Raw genomic sequence first — 19847 nt, forward strand, 5'->3', positions numbered from 1 at the left:
TCAATCTCAAGCTGAAACTGTTGGATCCAGGTTTGTTCTTTTATATGGAGTATGAAACCCAAGTCCTTAATGCTGCATGTGTAATAGGCTTTTTGGGGTGGAGAAGCTGTGAGCCCTTAATGGTTTAGCTCTTGAAACTGAGAAATCATTACAAGAGTCAGATCAAGAATTGTGATGTTTTTATTGAGTTTGGGTATAATAAACTGCTTTGCATTATTTTTCCCTGCTAATCTTTGAAGAGATAAAGGTAAAAGGTATTTTAAAAAGAAAGGTTGGTGGGCCTGATAGTTAAGGCGCGATTTTAAACTTAGAAGAAATGTATCTGTTACTCTTTGATTTGTTTTTGTTTTTTTAATGTTTACAGTTGGCCAGCGTACTTTCTTGACCTTGGTAAAGGCATACTTGTTGTTTCCATTCTAGAAAAATCGCTGCTTGTATGTGTTTGGTGGCCAGAGATCAAAGACTTACTTGAACGACTTCTTCAGTTACGATGTAGACAGTGATCACGTGGACATCATATCTGATGGCACCAAGAAAGATTCAGGAATGGGTAAGACTATAACTACATACTCATTTCTTCCTTTTGGGACAATGAGAAGTACATAAAGTAGGTCAAAGGCCAGTCTCAGTGTCTTATGGTATCAGGTTAGCATCCTTAACTAGCCTTATGTACCCAAGTAAACCCCCCAGTATATAGGTTAAACTTATGCCAGCTCTTTTGTCCTTCCTGTCATTTGACACTCATTGTCTTTAGCACAATACAAATAATTGATGCATGAAACCACATAGCTACTCAAAAGAAGAAAAAAAATATTCAGCTAAATAAGAAGTAAAAATACCTCCTTTGAAACTCCAGCAAAAACAAAATAAAAGACTGAAAAAAATAATTCTCTTTAAACCAGGAAAGGAGAGAGCAGTGTTTTCTAGTTTTCACCAAGTGAAATGTGCCGTAAAATAGAAATAATCTGCTTGGGTTGAGATGCAGAAAAGCAGGTAATATGGTCAGAAACAGAATTGGAGTACAGAGACAGAGGATTTTTGCCTGGCAGGAGGTAACTGGAAAGATGAGACTTGTTGTCTTGTTATTCTTGTACTAAATTATTAGGCAGGTAAAAAAAGGTAGGAGGAGGGAGCAAAGGCTTCAGGCCTGTGTGGTTCATGCCACTGGAGCTATATACATCAGGCATAGTTTTCTATACCAGAAACATTTAAAAACACCCAAAAGCATTGTAGCAAAACCATAGAAAAACTGATTTATTTTTTTTTACCTCTTTTCCTCAAATGACATAGAGAACAAGGTTCTTTTTTTTCCCAAAAGGATTTCTGCATGTATAAATACATCATTTTCCTGTGTTGCAAATATCCTGATTTCCAGCGTGTAGCTCAGAAGTGGAAATTTGTCTTGCAGTGTGTGCTACCATAGGAGAGAAGTTATGAGTATTTCTCATATTGTGTATATGTAGTCAGGATCTTTTTTTCTCTTTCTCCAGCTATAAAAATCCCAGGAAGTGAACTTATCTTGATTTTCATCTGCCCTCCTTATTTTGATCAGCCTTCATTTTTAGCAAGTAATTTTGCTGAGCTTTTGAAATGAATTATTGGTGGTTGTGAGTTACTGTTTGCTTGTTAATTTAGTTATGCCAATGAGGGAGAAGAGTACCCAAGCTCTTATTCTCTGGAGGCATTTATTTACTTGAGTGCTTCCAAGAAAGAATCAGCTTGTATTGTTGACAGTCTTCTTTATTAAGGTGCCTGCATGTTGCCTAATGTTGCTCTACACACACCCACACACTGTTGTCCTTACAGTTTTTAAAGAATTGATTATTTTTTATTCCTGTGTAATTGCTAGTATTCTGCCATTTTGCTTTTCTAGAGCTACACTTCTTTGTAGCCAGAAGCTTTAAAACACGTGGCTTTAAGCTGACACCTATGTCCAGATTTAAAGATACTGAGTTTACCTCACGGCTGGAGAAGACACTGAGCTCTGCTTCTCAGCAAGTACATTAACTGCAACGTTTGATTAAGCAAATGCGACTGTAATATTTAGCCATCCTCCCCTATTCCCACAGGCCCCTAAGTGGTGAATAGTTGACTTTGTAAGAAAATGACTCATTGGAAATAATTCATGAGTAGATTTTCAGTTTACTGCTCTCCTATGTGTAGAAAGTAAACAAACAGATTTGAATGTTTCCCTTGCTTTTGAAAGAAAATGCTAGGATTAATTGCATTTTAACAAGAAGAGAACAAAATACTTGTGACATTCAGACAGCAAATGCTGACAACACTCTTTTCACCCCTAAAAAAGCAAGTCTTAATTGTGCTCTTGTTAGATGGTGATATACCATTTTGATCTGTGTGAACAAAGTGATTCCCTGACTGGTCGCTGTGAAGTTTAAAGCTGCTTGGTGTGATGAGTCAAGCTGAGAATGCCTGACCTAAATGTTCCTATAAAATCCTGTGATTACATTTTGTTCCTGGCTTGCATGTGGCATTCAGTTCTATTATTAGTTGAGCTATTTTTCCCCTTTCTAGAAGAACTTAATTGTGCATTTGTTTGAAATTTCCATTAGAGTAGCAAGAAGATATTTTAAAAATGTAGTAAACTGTAGTTAAGGAATATCAGTAATATGGAGTTGTTGCAATGCTAGAAAACTATGGTAATGATATGCTGGTTTTGCTGGTCTTGTCATCTGGATGAGATATTTATGCTGTTTAGCATTTCTTTGCTCTTAGTTGTGCTTTTGATGTTGGTCCTGGAACCAGTTCCTTTTATAGGTGATGTGCTTGAGAGAATATTGAGTGATAAATATCACTTAAATGTCCTTGATTGTGAGTAAGGGGTGATAGTCTTAGCAAGTTTATATGTGCTTTTTTCATTCCTGGGTAAAATTAAAATTCGATCAAGGTACAGTTTCTGAAAGATGGGTGTGCACACAACTTTGCCTACTAAAAATGTCTCCTGACTCGATCTGCTTTGAACATGGGAAGTCTGGCAGCTCTTCATGTTTGGGAAGTGCCATTGGCCAGCGAACATGGGTCCTCTCTCCAGCACATAGCATCAACAAACCTGGTCCCCCCTTCTTTGCTATCAAAGGAGGGCACTGCAGTGAAATGAGGTTATCTTTCTGCTGCTTGATAACTGTTAGGAGCAAGAAATCTGTTAGTTCAGCTAGAGAATGGACAAAATGGGAGTGAGGAAGAGAGAATGCAGCTGTGATAATGAGTTGGACGTGAAGAAATGCAGTGGTGGTACAAACTGGAAGACGTGTGGTACAGTTGGAGAGCTTGTGGTTGGAGGAGAAGCAGAAATGTGTGTTGACAGGCATACCTTCCTAAAGCAGTCATACACTTTTGTTTACTTTAAAAGAACCCAACCCCCCACAACAACAGGACAACCCCCAAACCAGGATGCATATGCTATAGGGTGTATCTCTGAAGCATACACGTGTTCTAGAGGTGCCACCAGTGTCATTTGCCTTCTGAAGTCTATTCTGACAGCTTGCCTGACTTGCTTAGCATGCAATCCATGACTAATCATGGGCAGTTATTTCAGGTCTGAGGGAGCTAATGGGAACACTTGTGGTCAAGGTTCCTGTGATAATCCTGTTTGGCCTTGACTTGGGTGCTGTGTTAGAGCTGTTGGTCAGAGAGAGAAATTTCCTTCTGCAAGAGAATTGACATAATCTTATATGCCTTGGCATCAAATAACTTACAAAGTCAAGTGAGAACAAGCCTTAAGTGTTCTTCTGGCTCCTTTTAGTGGTGAAATAGTTTTTATGGGCAAACTGCAAATATTTTTTTGAGCTATCAATGAAATTTCCAGGTCCCTTGCTGAGGCAGGTGCTCTTTCCAGATCCAGAGCTGTGCATCAGGTGGATGGGAGGTTTCAGGGATAAGCACCACGGACAGAGGCGACACAGCCGAGTCCAGGAAACCCTGGTGGAAAACATTATGGTATCTGACAAACAATAATCAAAACAGAAAGCACAGCTAGCCTAACGTGGCCACCATCTACCTCAGACAAGCAATCTGAAAATCTTATTTTGATTGTCTTTGTGACATTTGACGTATTTTGCCCTTGTTCAGTTTAAGAACGGAACAGTTAACTGGCCCCCTTGCCAGGGGCCAGCATGTCCCTTGCCATAGAAGCACTTTGTTTTGGGAAGGACCTTATGAGCTCTTCATCTTGTTGTGTCTCTCTCTGAACCAGTCTCAAAATTCTTTCTTCCAACTATGAAGGTGAGGTTGAGACTGGGAAGTCACCTGTTTCTTTTCCAAAATCTTGTTTCCTGGGAGAGACCTTAGTGTTGGACATCAGGTTGTCGCTTTTTGAACATGACAGCCAAACTGTTCAAATGGTCTCTGTAGTTGCTCCTTGGCTGACTGCCAAACGCAGTCTCATCATGAAAAATCCAAGAGGATAATCATTATCTTGCTGTGTCAACAGCTGGCCTGCATGCATCTCTGTCACTCATCTAGGTTTGCCCCATTAAAGTTCGCAGGAGGTGCTGCTTCAGTGTTGTATGAATTGCACGTAGTGCTATGGAGTAATTTGCTGACCTGCCACTTTTTCTTAAATTAATCCATCAGGAAGGTGCCACATTCTAGTGAACAGCAATATCCATGTGATGTAGCTTTTTCCTGTTTTTTCATCACAAGACATCACCAGGAGGAGGAGAATACTTGCAAATCACTTACAGTGGGATTAGCAATAACGTGTTTGGAGGGTTTCATAACTAAGGCAGCACTAAAAGGCTGTCAATTAACTTTATTCCTTTAATTGTTCTTCATGAATCCTTTAGAAGTGATCTCTGGAATATGAATTTTATATCATTGTTTTGCCAGTGCTGTGTTACAAAACATGTTTAAAAACATGCTATAGTATCCCCTCAAATGAGAGAAGAGATTTAATTTCCAAACTTCTGTCTAGTACTAAGAGAACCACATCTGTTTGAACTCCAGTTTGTTGCCTTGCAAACTGTTGTAAAAGATCTGTTTTCTTGCTTAGATACTGGCAGCAGCCAACATTATGCTTTAAACAACTATAGCTGTTTACACTTACAAGCCAAAAAAATACTCAGCTTGTTGAAATGGTCACCAAGATCAAATAAGCACCTGTAAGCAGGGACTGTGGTAGGGGAAACATAACTGTTTTGTACCATTGTGTGTCACTTCTTTAGAAAACCCTTTCTAGTGCCTTATATTTAAATGAAAATTATATTGTACAGGGTTGCACAGCATCTTCTCAAAGCTTTCTCAATAATTACTACCTGGTTATGTAACTGGCTGCTAATTCAGCCTGTGTGGCTGAATATTGGTTTCAAATTTTGAAGCTATAAGCTTTTCATTTTAACTATCTAAAAAGAAGTGTAAATGTTAAGTTCTGGAGAGAAGTTTCAGACCTTATTTTCAATTAGTTACTGCATGCCCTTCTACCCTGGACTGGTTAAGGAGATTATGGGAGGGGGGAGGGGGGAAACCCTTAGTGGCACAAGAACAGCATTCCTTCTACTAGGCTTGTTAGGATTGTGTTGTGTTTAGTGATGTCTCTGTGCAGCTTTCCTCTTCCATCAGTGGTGTCTTGTCATAGGAGCCAAGTTAATATTGCACAGTGACAGGTCAGTGCTGTGTTTAAAACAAGCAGGACTGAGCCCTCAGTTGCTGCTTTCTGTCCTTGGAGCTGGCTGCCCACAGCTGGCCTGAGCAATTGCTGGGCCTAGGTGCATTCTGAGCAGTGTGGGATCAGTGGAGATTTGCTCCACATTGATTTACATCTTGATTTATGCAGAGAAACAGAAGAGTGAGTGAACTGTGCTGCTATTCTTACCACTTCATGCACCCCTTGCAGCTAGTGTATTACAAATAATATTTCTTGCATTTCAATGCCCTTAACGTGGCTGATTCTCACTCCTTGTTGCTGATGACTCTGAGTCTTAAAATTAAAACAGTATCTTCTAAGCAATCAGTAACTGTCACAGGTTCAGTTTTGTCTCCCATGCAGAATGAAATTTCCCTCCCAACTTATATTCTGGTACCTAAATATCACAAATACTTTTCACAACTTTACATCCTGTGTTCCTCTCTAATATGCTGACCACAATGAATTGAATTGGATCCAGCCTTTACTGCAAGTCTGCTGCACTTGCAGATGGTGAAGCTCTCTTACCCCCTAGTGGAAGTGTTTGTTAGTCATGAGTATTTTCATAGCCCTTTTGCTTTGTCAAGGACCAGACTTTCTGGGTAAACATATTTTTGAGGTTTCTGTTGTGTTTAAAATATCATAGAGTCGTCCTCTTACTGTGCAATAGGTTGCCTTATTTTCTGTTTATTTTCAGGAACTTGTTTACCAAATGTGTGTTGTCTTGTGTCTTTTTTAATAATTACATCTAACTTTCTAGTTAGATCTTCTACAAAAGACTAGATGTCAACTTTGTCTAGCCTAAGGCATTTCTTTAAAATGGCTTATACACTGTTGCTTAGATAGGTCAGTTTGTCAGTTTCTCTTCGTCTTGAGCCCTTACTCAATGTAAGGATATTTTTATATGTGTATTATTTTGCTAGGCATTCTGCATTTCGAAGAGTCTCAAGGAAAGACTGATGTACAACTGACTTGAATTTGGTTTTGATTGCACTTGCTGCAGATAAATCCTATCCTTAAAATCAAGAGTAAAAATCAGAGGCACTGAAGTTCAGCAGCTTTTTCCTCCATTGTTTAAATAATAATTTCAGCTCCACGAAATTGAGCATAAACCAGATACAAAATTTATTTAATAACATTTCAGGAGGAGGGATGGGACTTCCACAGACAAGTTTTACATGCTTTCTGTACCAACAGTAATATAGCAAGTGTGTGCCTCGTAATTATAATAATTTTCATTTCAATGAGCCTGAGGTGTTAATGCTCTGAAGATTTGCATGCTTATTTTTCTAAAAACCCAGCATGGTCTTCAATGTTCAGAGCAGCAGATAGGGTTGCAAAGACATTTTCCACGTACATTAGCATTGCTGATCATATTTAGGTGACTCCTGCCAGAAATGTCTCAAATATGCCTTGAATATAATCTTTTTGAGTCAACAGTTCAGTCCCTGACTATGCAAGCAAATACACTATATGATAATTTTAAAAAATGCATAATATTTGGTCTGTAATTGTCTTTTCTGTTCTCAATTTCCTTATTGGGTGACTTTCACAGCACTCATTAGTCTTATTTAAAAACTTCCTTGTGGTAAGCAGCTAAAACAAGATATGTAGTTGTTGTGCCAGCATTGTTCCATGTTTTTTCTCCTCTGCTATGCTACCCATTTGCTTCTAAACTGGATTAGTTTTCCTTTGAAACTTTGTGGCAAAATTTAAGGTCAAAAGAGGCAGGTTTATGCTGATGAGGGCTCCAAAGGCTCTGCCTCCTGCTTTTCCATAAAAACTTAAGCAAGGATTTTGTCAACAGGACTCTGAGAATGAATTATCTGAGCATATTTTCAGTTTCTACTGAAGTTTACATAAGAATCGAGCTTTTTAATTTTTTTTAAGAAATTATTGGGGTTTTGGGCTTAGTTAAATGTTTCAGTAGGGGTTTAAGCTGTAGAAAACCAACTGCTGCTCAGATTTTTTTTTTAATTGATGTTTATGACTTTCCTGGCCTACCCAAAGGGAAGACTGAAGTACAAGACTGAAACCTCTTACCAAATGGCCTTGCAAAATACCATTTTGTGTCCTCCTCAACAGCAATATTAAATGGTTTATTAGCCCAGGGCTTGTTGTCTAAGCCTTGTGTGCAATTCACAGTTAATTGCAGGGAAGAATTTGCAAAATACAAGAGTTCTGAGAATTTTTCATGCCAAAATCTTGATTGAAGGCCAGGAGCCTTTACCAGCCTTTGTAGACTGACCCAGAAAGAGAAATGAGACAAACAGGATCTGTAAACAGAGATCACGTGCTCTTCACAAATACATTTTGGAAGGGTGGTTGCCTAGGGAAACAGGAAATGAGGAATTATACAACAAACAAGAAGGACTGCCAAACAAATTTGCTGACCCTTTTTCGGGGAATTATGATGAAAACTGCTGGAATCCTCAGTATTTCACCACATTTTTAAATCTGAAGGTGGAACCAAAGAGTATCTTGATAATTATACCACAATTATTTTGAAAATACAAAAAACCTCCTTGATACCTTGGTCCTAAAGGAAGCAATGCAAGGTTGTCAGCTATATAACCTTGAGTTCATCTTTAATTTTTCTGTGTTTCTTAACTTTTGAAATTACGCTTTCTGGAATCAGTGCTTCCTTTTATGGATGAGGCAATAACAAAATCACTCCACTCATATCTACAAGGATCATCTAGCTCTATCTGGAGACAATTTGCTCCTTGTTTCTGAGCTGGTAGTTTCCCAAAAAGTTCTGCCAGTTTCTTTCCCTAGGAGACAGCGGCTCTCAGAATGGTTTGTGTGCTTTTCAGGATTCAAAAATAGGAAGGAAACAAGGGAATTTGCTTTGGAATCCTCCTTAGCAGGGAAGGAGTCAGACTCTGGGTGCATGTTCTTCTCCTCCTGCCTCTTTCCCTGGGTTGAAGGGCATGTGCAAGAAGCAAACCGTTTACTTGGCGACTTCTGCACAGCTCCTGTTTTGATCTGTGTTGTAAATAATGAGTTCACTGTGCCACAGAGGTCACAGAAAATAGCAGCTTGGGATCACTCAGTCCCAAGTTTTGGTTTTTGTATGAAAGATGAAAAGGTGAAAGTAATAAAAAGAAGAAATTGGACAAACCAGGTAGTTACGTTAAACTTAAGATGCACTTTAACCCAGAATGCTGACGAGGTAGTTACATAAAATCTTCTGCTTGGATCATGGATACGAGAAAATCTGCTGAATTGCACGAAGTGGGAAATGAATGTGTGTGATGCTTCTATTCCTTTCTAGATCCTCTGTTGTTTTCAGTGTGTAACTTACTTTTTTTGTCAGTTCCAATGACAGGTTTCACTCAAAGGGCTACCATTGATCCCGAACTGAATGAAATCCATGTCTTGTCAGGGCTCAGTAAAGATAAGGAGAAGCGGGAAGAGAATGTAAGGAATTCCTTCTGGATTTATGACATTGTGAGGAACAGCTGGTAAGTTGACGAAAGGGATGCTATTTCTAACATCTACAAAGACTTTCTTTAGAAAGCAATCCTACACAATTCTGTCTCCCAGGTAACTCTGTAACCTCTTACAACTGTGGAGTTGTTGAAGACAGCTGAATTCCCTTGAGGCACCTCTTTTTTCATAGTCTTCAGAGACATCATGGAAATAAGTCAGATGAAGGAGAGAAATAATTTGAACTTCTTTACTGGAAGCAGATGGAGGGGGTGAGAGGAAGTAAGCCATTATAAGAAGTTTCTTCTGTAGGAAGTATTCAAGGCCAGGACTCATCATCAGTGCAGCAGGAGTCAGGTGTTGGACTTGATGATCCTGATAGGTCACTTTCAACTCAGCATATTCTGTGATTCTAAAATAGTACACTCCATAATCATAGAATCACAGAATGCTTTGAGTTGGAAGGGACATCAAAGATCATCTAGTTTCAACCCCCTTGCATGGGTAGGGACACCTCCCACTAGACTAGGTTGCTCAGAGCCCCAAACAGCCTGGGCTTGGAATGATTCCAAGGGTGGGACTTCAAAGATAATGCATACTGATAATTCTTCCAGCAAATAAGGCAGCATCTAAAGATACCTCCAAAGTTTAAGTAAAACTTTGTAGAATTTTTTCATGTTTGGGCTTGTGATTGAGGACTGTGCTCAGCCAAGATGACCTTCTCTGGTTGTCAAATGGGTTTTTTGTAGAGCTAAGAATGGGATAATTAAGGGAAATAATAGAGAGAAGTAAGGAAGTCTTTGGTGTTTTATGCTAAGAGTTCCAAGTTGACATTGTTTTTCCTTACAGCCTTTCAGTAACTTTTTCTATTTCCTGTCGGTACTACTAATCATTACTTGCTGCCTTGTATTTCAGGTCTTGTGTCTATAAAAACGACCAAGCAGCAAAAGAGAATCCAGGTAAAAGCCTTCAGGAAGAGGAGCCCTGCCCAAGATTTGCCCATCAGTTGGTGTATGATGAATTGCATAAGGTATGAAGGTCCAGACACATCCATAACTATTTTTTTTAGTGTTATTGCTTTTCCAGTGTAATTGCTTCTTCAGAGGTGGTAGAATGAATGTAGCTTTTTGTATAGTGTTAATGTTTGGGTTAATGTGGTGGGTAACTTTTCATTTAATGTTTTATCTTTTGGAATTAGGTGCTAAGCTACCTCTTGTGTCAATGTGAAGTAGGCATGATAGCTTCTAGATTAAATCAAAATGGAGACAATGAGATGTGTACTAAACCTCTACACAACTGTCAGGCAGCTCCTGACATGACCTGTTTCTCATACTTGAGAACACTTGAAGCTTTGCTCATTATTCCCAGGGCCGTGATCTCACAACCTGTTGGTGAATGTGGAGTAATTTCTTTAGTTTAGCTGCCACATTTATCCCTCTAAATGGTCACAGATAGCAACATTTCAAGGAGATAGTGTGTTTGAATGAACTAATCACTGTGAAGAATTGGCTCTAACAGAGGTACCTTACTTTGCCCTACATGTCAGAAGCAACTGTCAGTCTGACTTCAGTGGACACTTTCATGCTTAGATGTACTTAAAATTGTAGTGTGTGACTGCTCAGTAAACTTTTAGCTTTGTGCAAAGTAATCAATAAAACACAAACTCACAGATTAGGTTACTATAACTTCATTAGCCTATGAATTTAAATTACTGTGACATGTTTAATCTTTCACAAATATTTTGCAATTAAAATAAGATTTTTCTAATTTTTGTTTAGTCTGAAACAGCCTGAATTGAAAAAGACAGATGTACTTCAGTCTTATTATTCCATGGGATGTTAATCAAATTTGGGAAACACAAGTAGCCCAAAAGTTGAGGGTAGAGATTTTTAAGGAGGAATAACTTCTATATGGAGGATTTGTATGGTTTGTCTTCATCACAGGCATTAGGCAGTGAATACTGTTCTGCCTTTAATGGCTTATTTCCAAGTGTAAAGGTATGATGAGATTGAGAGGAGTATTTTGTAGGTTACTGTGAAGGTTGCTAAATGATGGCAGTTGCCCGGCTTTATCTGAAGAGCTGTTTGATGTGCTTGTTTTGAAGAGTCTTATTTTTAGAAAGCTCTGTTTCAATGACCTTTCTAAGCTCCTCTGATATAAATAAGGAGAGCCTACATCAGTGGGATGCAGAATACATTGTTTGGAGTGATTATTTTTAAAGCCAGGTAAAAAGGTAGCCTGTTGGACTTGTTGAACCTCAGTATTTGAAGACCCTTTGTGGCATGTTTAATATCAGCAGGTCAAAGTCTGAAATACCAAACATTGTGAACAAATAAGTCCTTTTTTAACACTTACACTTTTCTTGAGATTGTTGTCTCTCCATAATTCTAGCCTTGCATTTCAAAGGTGTTTTATCCTGAAACTGTCTGAATGACTGTTAAAGGGCTCTACTTCATTTGAGTTACCTTGAACAAAAAAATGATTATTGCATACAGGTATACTTAATATTTCCATGGTTTGCATCAGGATTGCTAGAACTCTTTTTGAAGACAGTTTTGGCTTGTTGCTTTACCCTTTATTCAGTTAGCTGTTTCCTTTGTGTCCGTGTAGTTTATCGAGTTGTCTTGCTGCTGTATTGAGGTGAGACAAATCTGCCCCTCCAGGGACTGTGGAAATTTTTCTCTGCAAGTCAGATTCAGGCTCTAGAGCTTACAGAACATGTTGGGAGAGGCCTGTTGGTCATCTCCCAATTTTTGGATGGAGTGTGCTTGCTGTCACTTTACATGGAGCACTTTTAGAACTTCCCACTCACTCTGCCAGTGTTTCTTTTCTTTGGGGAAGATAATTTTTTTTTTTCTGACTCAAGGAAAAGGCTGCTTGTGTGAGCTGTGGTGCTGTAGTAGTGCAGCTTCACCATCAATGCTCTGACTGGAAGCAGTCTAAAAAGTCCCTTTTTTCTGAGTCTTCCTTACAAGCATAGAAGTTTCTTTTTCAAAGAAAATGTGTGACTGCTGGAGTCCTCTCACAGTTATATGGGTATAATCTGCTCATCCCACATTAGAGAAGGGCTTAATACAGATTCCTTAAATTAGCCTCTCATGACAATGAGAATTTGGAGTCTTTGAAGACAAGATTGGAGAAGAGGTTGGTAATCCATCAGTTTCAGTATTGTTTGCATCAAGTATTTTGAACAGGACAAAAAAGAGTTGGCTCCAGTACTTCTTTTCTGTTCATATCTTGTGTGTAAGAATTTATCTTGCTCAGGCTTTCCTAAAGAAAGAGGGACTACATGGTTTGTGGTTGTCTGTTTGTAAGTATCTTGGAAAACTGCTAGAGGGTAGTTGTAACTGTGCAGCTTTTTTTTAATCTTAAAATGTAAGCAGTTTAAGGGAACTTTCTTCATCTCCTAGGGGACAAAGTAAGGCTAATAACAAGCTGGAGCAGCTTGTCTAAAAAGCAGAGCTTTCTCTCTCAAGAATAAACCTCTCCAAAGATGCTGACATAGTAAATAGTCTGTGTTGAATGCATGTACACAAACAACCAACTTTGTGATCTGACTCTCATTTGCTTAGGTTCATTACTTGTTTGGAGGGAATCCTGGCAAGTCCTGCTCTCCAAAGATGAGATTAGATGATTTCTGGTCTCTGAAGCTCTGTCGACCTTCAAAAGAATACCTGTTAAGACACTGCAAATACCTCATAAGAAAGCACAGGTACAGAAAAAATGTTCACAATTATCTTTTCCAATGTGTGTATTAAAAAAACAAACAAAACTAAAACTTGAAGATCATTCAAAGTGTTCTGGGATGTTTCACTTTGCTTTGTTTATATGATGGTCTACAGGTTTTCTTGATTATTTTTAATTTTTAAAAAAATATTTAAAGAATGAAAAGCAGTGGGGCAGGGCTAAATGACAACATTAACTTCACTCTGGTCTTACCAAGTTATTCTAAAACTGGAAAAATCTGGCACAAGGAGCCGTGGGGAATGTTTAGATTCCCTTTTCACTCTGCTGCTCACCAATGTGTTTCAGTAGTGTCACCTCCCAAAGAAATGGAGTATGTTTCTAAAACACTGTGCTAGGAGGTAGTAACAGCTCGCAAGGATGCTGATGACGTCTGGGGGCTGGATGCCTTTGCACATCTGAGACTCAGCTGTGGTGAGGTCATCAGAATTTCTCATTCAGAAGCACTTCAAAGATCTCACTTTTGCAGAATTCAGCCACACTGATGATTCTTTGCACTCTGGGTGTTTCAGAGTTGCCTTTTATTTGCTATTTAGGGCATCAGCTTTTCAAAATCAAGCGTATGGTGTCACCTTAGGCAAGAAATTGCAGTGGTGAGACAGCCTTTCAAGACCCAGCAAATTATTTCAATCCAATAAATAACTCTTGTGTTCTTGGTGAGAATACTCTGTTATCAGGTTCTGCCAAGAGTTGGAGGTCCGTTTTTACTGATGGGTTTTTACTTCTGAGGCAACAAGCAAATTGCTGTTCTCAGCTCACGATCACTGTGGCAGGATGAAACCTTTTGCAGGTTAGCCACGCAATAGGTACCTACAGGAATGAATAAAGGTCTTTCCCACTAATCTGGGAGGTTTATTAAGGCCTTGTGAAGTTGTATGCAAATGCAGCCTCCAGCCTCCAGAGGCAGCTCTGTTTTGCTTGTTTTTACATGCTTAAATTGCAGTCAGAAGAAATGTTACTGCATATTGTCTGGCAGAAATTTGGGTTTTATGCATCATGCTCCCATTTATTGGGGTCCACATGAAAGAAGCAAACATGACCAGCCACGGACTGGTAGGATGGGTGCTTGGCAGGAGTTCATGTGCCTCTCAGGGCTGGAGCTGAACTGTTGCAGTTACTTGGCTGTCCATTATCTGCACTCCCTCAAGTTCTAGGTATCAGAACATGTATTTGACTTGCATCATCCACTGCAGCAGCTGGAGTCCTATTTGCCCTATTAACTTGTTTAGTGACAGTCAGCTATAGTGGAGCCAAGCTGGCCAGGCATGGAAGAACCAAGTGTCAATGGTTCCACTTGTGTAAGATAACTCAGCTCTCTGGACCATTGCAATATTATCTAAGAAAAATGTGTTACTGTTTGGAAGAAATCATGCTCAATTATCAAAGTGTTGTTTACAGCAGGTAACAGACATAGTCTTTGTGCTCCATGAACTGGCTAAATGACTTGTATCTTTAGGCAATTTCAAAATTCAGGCTAGGGGTGTCCACTGCAGTATAAATAGCCAAGTAGATGGCTCAAATAAATAAATCAATATGATTAAATCTACTCGGTGTGACTTCTTTCCATTTGCCAAGCTATGCCCTGCTAAAGATAACCAAAATATATAGTGAATAAAATACCTAGCATTCCTATAAGGCAGTTAATACAAGGTTGTTAAGTAACTGAGAACATGGCTTTTAGGGTACTCACCTTTGGAATGCAGAATTGTCTGAGCTGGTTTCATGGGAAGGCTTAGTATTGTATATTGGTGATTCAGAAGCTGGTAGAGTGCAATGCTGCACTGAGTGGAGAGGTGATTGGGCAAAAAAATTTTAAACTTGATCTGTTCTAGGCTTATGCACCCAACTAAGTGCTGCAGGAAAGTAGCTCTGCTCACTGGGGATGCTGAGTCCAGAATAATTTTTATATTAACTTCTTCAGAAGTTAGTTTCGTTTCATTAAAAGAAAATGAGAAAATAATGGTAGTGGTGCACAGGTTTTTACATACCTTGCCAAAGGTAGGATATTAAGGATATTAATTGAATCTGAGGGATTTTCAGCCCCATAATGTGGTGTCTGGCAGAAACTCCCATATTTCCAGTTACATTTCTGCACAGTCAGGAATGTAAATATCCCTGAGGCTGGAGTTCTCAAGGCTTGTCTGTATCTGAACTGTGCTCCTCACTTGAGGTGCTGTTCATACCTTACTTTATTTGTGGAAAACAAACTCTGCTAAATGTTTTATATGCATGAGTTAAGAGCCTGCTGCCTTTGAACATTTTTAGTTAAGAGCGTTATACTTTGCCCTTGTAACTCCCATACACGCCTGAAAAACACCCCAACGTGTTTCAGTCTGGCTTAAAAGCATGTACTTTGGCAAATATGAGGCTGAGCTGCCATTAACATTGTTTTATTTGGAAATATTTGGCTGAAAGTTACATTTGATAGGTTTTGCTCTTTCTAGAAATAGTACTTAGTCCTCAAGGAAGTGGTTGTGCTCATGTTTTCTGTGTTGTCTTTTGCAGGTTTGAAGAAAAGGCTCAGAATGACCCTCTTAGTGCACTGAAGTACCTGCAGAATGATTTGTATGTAACTGTGGATCACTCAGACCCCGAGGAGACAAAAGAGGTAGTGATGAACGATCTTTGTCTTATAATAAAATAAACTGTTCTCACATGGAGGCTTTAACCCTCTTAAACCTTGTTACTCAGTTTGGGAGATCTCTACAGGTGCATGACATTTTGCTGGATCTCATATTTCTCTGCACTAAAGATCATACTGCTTTAGAAACAGTAATTTTACAACTGCAGTTCCAGATAAAGTAGCTTTTATACTCATAATAGTGAAGACTAGGCCTTTGTTTTAATTCCAGTGTACTGGTGTGTATTTTGGGAGCTTTAATTGAAATGTAAACTCTCTGAAATGTCATGAGTCTGTAGTTGGCTGTATGGTAGAAAGTGACTTATTCACCCTGCATTTTGGCTTGTCAATATTAAATAGCTCTTGGGGGAGGGGGAAAGATTTTTCTGTATGTGCTAAGTTTTTTCTGGAGGTAGACTGTGTATATACATTGCTTGCTAACCTTAAACTCTTACTGCCTCTGCCTTTTGACTATTATCCGGTAGGCATGTTCTTTTTATTTATGTTCCAAGAAGTTGTCCCCATTCCCTGTTTTGATTCCATTACCACAGTACATGTCACTTTACAAAAAGGATTAAAGAAATAGTGAAAAGTGTCAGATAAGGTGGTTGATTTGATTCTCCCATTAATTTTCACGTAGAACGTGGGGCAGCTCGCTGGATGTACAAGCATATGCAGCTCCTTAACAGATAGATGAGGAAGGAGGAGACATTGTTTTTTATCCTCTTCTTGCATTAGTGACTTTGGAATTGATTTGACAGCTCCTTTTATGAAACTGCAGGAGGAGAATGGGCACTGTTATTCCATGCTGAGTCTCTGGATTAAATCACTTAAGCTGTTGGTTTTAGCCTGTTACTTCAGATAAAGAAAAGATCATTCTAAAGGCACTGAAGTCTTTTGGGGGAGAACACACTTCTTGCATATGCATAGTATAGAATTGTAGAGTCAAAAATTAAGGAAAAATGCATTTACTTTTATCAGGACCTTGGAACTGATCACATTTGTCACAATTTCTGGTTTGCCTTTATAAAAATCTGATACCAGAAAATATTTAAGCGTTCTGCCTGTAAGTTCTGTCTTAGACGATTTATCATTTAAATTGCCCCATATCAAGTAGTTTCACATCCTTTCTAGCAGTTTCTAGCATAGAAATAACAGATAATTCTGCTTTTCTTCAGGTAGAAAAGGAGATATTTTTTTCCCTGTGCAGCATGCTTCAAAGGGGCTCAGCCCAATTATGCCCCATCTTCCCAGTGTGGTAACACTTTCCTCTTCCTATTTGAACCTGTAACAACATAAAAAGCCATTCTGATGCTTCCCTCCTAACCTTCTTCTCCCTTCCAACCACTATAAGACCATGTCCTGTGTTCTCCCACCTCCCTCTTTCTCCATGTCATACTTGTAGCCCCATCCTGCCCGAGAAGGCCATGTTTCTTTGGCCAGTTACTCCTTAAGAGATGTTGCAGCTTGTGGCTGGCTGCGACTTTTCATTGCCTGGACAGAAAAGATTTGTGATGTGCTCAGCAAGCTCCTCTCCTATTAAATCATTCTGCATGCTGTCACCAGCAGACCAAAGGAGCCACCATAAAGGCTACACATTGTGCATGTCTGGTTTAGAAAATACTTTGATATCCTACATTTGGTTTTCCTAGTTCTGTGTGTAGTATTTAACCACCTTTTAAGATTGAAGAATTTAACTGACTGCATGAGCTTCTCTGAGATTTTGGAGGAAAGTTGCTTTATCATACAAGGTAGAAATAGCATAATTTTTGTTTAAATATATCTTTTCATGGAGCATGCTGGTGTTCTGCACATTAATCATGTAGTGTATGAGCTTAGATAGCTCAATCCAGCTGACTGAATATATTGTGAATCCTTTCTCTTCAGCCTAATGCCTGATCTGAACAAAACTCAATGGCTTCCGTCTGTCAGATCAATGCATACCATTCAGCAGAAATAAAGCTGCCATGCCAATGGTTTCCTAAAATCATTTAACAAATTCTGGGTGGTTTTTTATTTGAGTTTTGGTTGCTAGTGGTTTTTTGTTGCTGTTGTTTTTATTTTTTCGAAATGTTGATAGTCAAAAAGCTTTAACTTCCAAAGCTTCTTACAATGGAACAGATCTGCCAGGTATGTGGCATAAAGCCAGCTACTGCACTGGTACTAACTGGGTGTATTTCCAGTTGACGTCAATTCACCTTCCGGTTATCACATGGAGTTGGCTTTTGCTCTGGCATTACATCTTCAAATAGCGCTTGTGCTTTCCAAAGAACTGACGCAGGCTTTTTGGATCCCATATCAAATTTCAAGCACCAGTTTGATTGTGTGTCTAAGCCCGGGCACCTACATACTCTGTCTTTATTTGTGGCCGAGATCTTCTTAATATCAAAGGCTGTATATCTGATTGGCTTTATCTGTGCTGGCTACAGCTGTTGAACATTGTAAGGCTTCTTAGTGTGGCAAATCTTAAGGGAATTGGTTTTTCCCTGTTGTGTTCCCTCTCTCCAAGGCAACTGTTAAATTTGGGAATGACCAAGCTGACCACGTTTGTCACAACTTTGTGCTACAGTTCTCTTAGAGACTCGTCTGTATGGTTTGATACTTTGTAGGTTGAGATATGGATAATGTTCTATAATACTACATGCAGAATTTGAGTTTGAGGCAAGGCTTTCTTACTTTATAATAGAAGTAATTTCTTCTAACTTTGTTAGGCAAGTTTCTTCAGCTGTTTTGAGTTGCGTGCCAAAGAAAATAAACAGACTGTTCTTGAAACCCACTTTGTCGTTAGTAACCAATTTTGTTTAAAGTAGCAGGAATGATTGACAGTCAGAACATACCCCCAGATTTTCATTCCTTCGTTGTGAATTTTAGGGATGTTAATAGGATTATAGTTTTGTTTCTTTTTTTTAAATATTATTCTAAATTGAAGTGCATGGCTGCAAGTAACAGCTATTGCATGGGTGCTTGTTTTAGTAGCCACAGTCTGTCAGCCCTGTCGCTGCTGTTGCCCACAAATGCAGGTCCAATTCTCTGTGATTCTTCAGTTCAGGGTTTTCAGATCAGTGAATCTTATTTTACTGGCTATGGATTAATAGCTCTGACACTGTATATAAAGGGAGGTAGATTTGCAGAGCACATGGGTGTTTGTCCATTAATTCTAGTTCATGGAGAGATTTTTCTATAAAAAGCTGACATTTGGCGTAAAAATTTCTGGTGATACGGCTGTTCTTTGTCACACAGACAGTCGTGCATTTGGTGGTAGCTTGGAAGTACAGGCTTTTAATGATAAAAGGATGGTCAAAATAGAAAATAAAACTTAAATCCCAGTTTTGTACTTATGTCAAGGAAAAAGCAGCTGCTCTTAAAGCACAGAAACATCAGTAGATCACATTCAAGAGTAAAGGTGTTCTTTGAGCAGTGGGCTATAGAAAAAATCAAGATGACAAAGAAAATTGCAAGTGCTGCCCAAGTAAAGGAGGGTAAGATGATTTTGTACATTGAGATTGAGATTCAATTAAGTGATGAAGCTCAATCGCATGATCGCTGTAGAACTAAGTGCAAGTAAAACTAGCAGTATGTTTTTCTTGGAGCATGGTAAGAGAAGAAGCAAGGACCTGGAGGCCAATTTGAGGCCTGACTAGCTTCTAGACCAAGGCTGGAGGCCTGTGTTCGAGGCTGCTTCATACTTTCCATTCTTTAAGACCTTGTCTTTAATAGTTTGCCAGATAAAGCCAGCAGGGCCCAAAAGTATTGTTTCAGTCTACATTAGACTGATATTTCTGGGAAAATTGAAGCCCAAATGGGAAAAAATAGTTCTAGGAGCATACTAAGAAAAGCATGCTTCTCTTCTTCATGTCCTGCTGTGATTCTTTGTAAAGCCTCAGAGTCTGAGTGCTGCAGGAGCAGGGGCTGTGGAGCCAGGAAGGCTTTACAAAAGCAACGTTCAGCCTTCTCAACTTCAGCTAGTGCCGGCTCCGTCCTCAAAGAATTTGAGTTTCATTTCTGCTTTGACACTACACTGCGAGGTGCCATCCCAGCTGAACTGGTCAAAGCTGAGAAAGTGTTTTATGCTGTGAGCTGAGTGCTTGGAGTGCAGACGCTACGGAGGAGGAACGATGTCTGATTCATGCAACCTGCTGGGGATCCTAAACAGGAATTGCTCATTTCCCCCTTAGCGTTAACCACTTGTTGGTGCAACAAGCAGACTCATGCACTAAAACTTGCATGGGTTGCCACATGACTGAGTTGCTTTTATGCTGAGGGTAGGAGCCTAGATGAAGGACACACAATTGATAAAAGATCAGTAATGTTGGAAGCATGAAGGTCTTAATTAGGAAAATGGCAGAATTAACATTACCCATGTGGCCTTAATTTAGCCTTTTGTCTGAATGTGGTTGATGGTATTAGTTAAGC

General features: G+C 39.2%; 1 protein-coding gene across 1 annotated transcript in view; it reads left to right on the forward strand.

Moving 5' to 3' along the window:
* Window positions 1–19847, forward strand: part of MKLN1 (muskelin 1, intracellular mediator containing kelch motifs) — an 86309-nt gene that overhangs the window by 60042 nt on the left and 6420 nt on the right. Inside the window, exons 13-17 of the mRNA XM_009998106.1 lie at window positions 421–550; window positions 8958–9105; window positions 9986–10100; window positions 12643–12782; window positions 15320–15422. Coding sequence (XP_009996408.1) covers window positions 421–550; window positions 8958–9105; window positions 9986–10100; window positions 12643–12782; window positions 15320–15422 — 636 coding nt within the window. The remainder of the gene's footprint in view (window positions 1–420; window positions 551–8957; window positions 9106–9985; window positions 10101–12642; window positions 12783–15319; window positions 15423–19847) is intronic.

The sequence above is a fragment of the Chaetura pelagica genome, unplaced genomic scaffold (genome assembly GCF_000747805.2).
Source record: "Chaetura pelagica isolate M959 unplaced genomic scaffold, ChaPel_1.0 scaffold224, whole genome shotgun sequence".
Lineage (NCBI taxonomy): Eukaryota > Metazoa > Chordata > Aves > Apodiformes > Apodidae > Chaetura > Chaetura pelagica.